This window comes from Amphimedon queenslandica, unplaced genomic scaffold (genome assembly GCF_000090795.2).
Source record: "Amphimedon queenslandica unplaced genomic scaffold, v1.1 AMPQUscaffold_12672, whole genome shotgun sequence".
Lineage (NCBI taxonomy): Eukaryota > Metazoa > Porifera > Demospongiae > Haplosclerida > Niphatidae > Amphimedon > Amphimedon queenslandica.
In genome coordinates, this window is record NW_003547092.1 from 28,208 (window position 1) to 31,338 (window position 3,131).

The 3,131-nt window shown below is 34.7% G+C and overlaps 1 protein-coding gene across 1 annotated transcript in view; it reads left to right on the forward strand.

The window, feature by feature from the left end:
- Window positions 1–1,322, forward strand: part of LOC109587158 (uncharacterized) — a 7,369-nt gene extending 6,047 nt beyond the window's left edge. The window contains exons 9-12 of the mRNA XM_020003394.1: window positions 43–529; window positions 579–641; window positions 707–1,040; window positions 1,208–1,322. Of these exons, the coding sequence (XP_019858953.1) occupies window positions 43–529; window positions 579–641; window positions 707–1,040; window positions 1,208–1,322 (999 nt within the window). The remainder of the gene's footprint in view (window positions 1–42; window positions 530–578; window positions 642–706; window positions 1,041–1,207) is intronic.
- The last annotated feature ends 1,809 nt before the right edge of the window (window positions 1,323–3,131 follow it).

A 3,131-nucleotide genomic window follows, 5' to 3' on the forward strand; every position in this document is an offset into this window, starting at 1 on the left:
CCTTATGCTCTTCCTTCATACAATGAACCAGTTTCAATTAAGGAGACTAATGCTAAGCCACTTCTCATAGTCTGGAGGGAAGAGGAGAGTGAAGAGATCCTACCAGTTCCTACAGGATTGTTCCCTTTAACCATCGTACACCTACTCAACCAGAAAGAATGCGTTACTAAAATCTCTCCGTCCACGCCAGAGTATTACAAATTTCGAGATGCCATGTCCCTCAAGATAACCTTCGAAGGGAAGGAGGACTCACTTCACCTCATCAACCGTTACACTCATATTGAAGTGTACTTTACTGGTCCTACCCAGCACTGTCCATTAGTACGTAAGCTACTCACAACAGCTATTGATAATAGCAGTGATGCCATGCACCTCAAGCATAATTATGTCAATGCATTTGCTTGCCTTTCAAAGAGGAATAGATGCTACTGTATTGTTAGACCCAGGGAGGGTGGTCATATTGTCAATTGTACTGTTTGTTCAGTGTCAGCTGCTATTAGTAGTGATCATTGGTACTGGTTTGAATCAGGTATGTGTATGCTAATAATTATTATTTATAATTTATCACTTGTGAATAGGACCTGTTGAGAATGACAATAAAACACAAATAAAACAAGTTAATGATCAGTCATCAGATGAAAGTAAGGAATTACTGGTCAAATTATTTTTATCATTATTATTATTTCATATTTGTAATATACTACAGACCTCCAGTTAGATGAGAAGCCTCAAAAGAGTGACCTCCATAGATTATTCACAAGTTCTGCTGCTCATTATTCAACTATTGGTACTGCACTTGATGTTGATGTGACTGACTTGTTGCATAGTCCAATGGCAGCCTCTGATAAGCTCATACTAGTGTTCCAGAGATGGATAGACTCCAATAAAGGAGTGACCTGGAGGAAAGTACTTCAAGTTTGTGATGATTATCCAGACCAACTTGGAAGAGTAAAAGCTGATGTGGAAGGATTCCTATCATCAGACAGTGCCAGGGGTGGGTCTAGGCGGGGTGGGCCAGGGTCGGCCAGGCCCACCCAAAAGTATTGTGCAGTTATTTGAAATTAACTTTTTCATGTGGATGACTATATAAACTGTGAAGCATGACTATGTAACTTTGACTTTCTTTTTTGACATTCAATTATCATTCATGTACATGCATGTGCCACACTTATACTAACACTTTACATTATGCATTTCATGGATAAAGGAGATGGATAAAGTCCAATAAAGGAGTGACCTGGAGGAAAGTACTTCAAGTTTGTGAAGATTATCCAGAGGAATTTGGAGAAGCAAAAGCTGAAGTGAAAGGATTTCTTACATGAGACAGCTAGAACCTGTGATAATTATTAATAATTATTATTATACATGCATACACACGCACTTACTAACATTTTACATTATTCATTTCATTTGCCTGTGTGCTTGTAATACACTGAATTATTATAAGTTATTCTTGTTGTATTCTTCTTGATTTTACAATACATTATTTTCCCACTTATACAAGTGAGGAGTCATCATAATGCAACAACTGATAGTTACTGTTCACTTTCCATGGAATATACTTATTGGGATTTGTTTGAAAGCTGATAGGCCAATTTCTAAACTTCAACGCATGGGGAGGAGTCATTGGAGAAAGCTTCATAACAACTTGATGACTATACTATAGAGGGATCATATTATATAGCATGTGTACAAGTATTTATAGTTAAAATTTCATAACTTGATCCTCTTCCGCTGAATGTTTCAATGCAATGAAAGTTAGAAATAGTCTACAAGCATCAGGAGATATAATAAAAATGAAGAATTCTAAAGAAGGCAATGAACTATATTTTAAAATAATAATCACAAAAAATTAGATACAAAATTGATAACACAAGTACATTAATGATCAATTCATTGTATTAACAATATTTCCATTATGGTATATATGATTTGAAGCCACACCCCTGACTCCACCCATCACTGATTAGTTTTAGGATAGGTTTCAATGACGTTGTAGGTAGTACGAGTGAAGTAAAGCTGTGCATGGGTCTGCAAAACCTGTTGATTGAATAAGAAAGAACAATTCATCAACTGTACGGATATGAGAATGTGACGGATTGAATGACATCATAGTGAGATTAAGAAATGACTTCAACTGAAATAGAAAGAGGGAGAGAGAGGAGAAGGAGGAAAAAGAAAAATAGATTCAAGTATGTACATGTACATACAGTTTGGTCAAACATTGTGCACTGAAAAACATAATATTGTGTTTTAGTGTACAAGTTTGACTAAATTATATGACCAATCCCTGTACTATGGTACAGGGTCACAGGCCGAATTTCCCAAGGAAAGAATTTTCCATTTTTGTTGAATTTTCTGATGCATAATGTACTTATGTTGCGTAGAAAGTTTGAGCTAATTCCAATTTAATTTCGATTTTTTACAAATTTTTAAATATGCTCCAAAATTGGGCCAAAGACCCTGTACCTTTGACTTCAATCTCTCTCTCTCTCTCTTACCTTCTCTTCTGCTGGTGTCCAGTGTGCATCATGTTCTCAATAATCACAAGACGACTCTTATTTCTCTTAGCAACTGATTCAACTTTAGATAATATTAGCAGAGCATCTTCATCTGACCAATTCTGTAGAATATCCTTTAAAATATAACAATCACAACTGAGAGAGGGAGAGAGAGAGAGAGGATGATTATTATTGATAATTATTGTTTTATTGTTCTTACTCAAATTGTGGAAGCTTGTCAGTAAAATTAATAAACACAAGTGAAATGTGTTCTTCAACATTCATACCTTTCACATAATCTCTGATAAATTAAGAAGAGAGAAAAAACAAAAGATTTTAAAGACCAACCATGCAGTGTATTGTAACTTTCAAAGCTAGAATTAATTGCTATTACTGTATAGTGCAAAATTATTTTTGAGGGCTGTAAATTTTGCTAATTTACTTAAAAATTTTGCTGATTTAATTTTCACAAATTTATGGCTGTTTGCCATCTTATACCGTAAATAATTTGATTTATGCAGAAATAATTTTCACAAAAATTGCAAAATCCATGAAATTTACAGCCCTCAAAAATTTTGCACTATATTGTACAGCATGTAGAGTGTGTTTAAGAGTACAAAACACTATCAG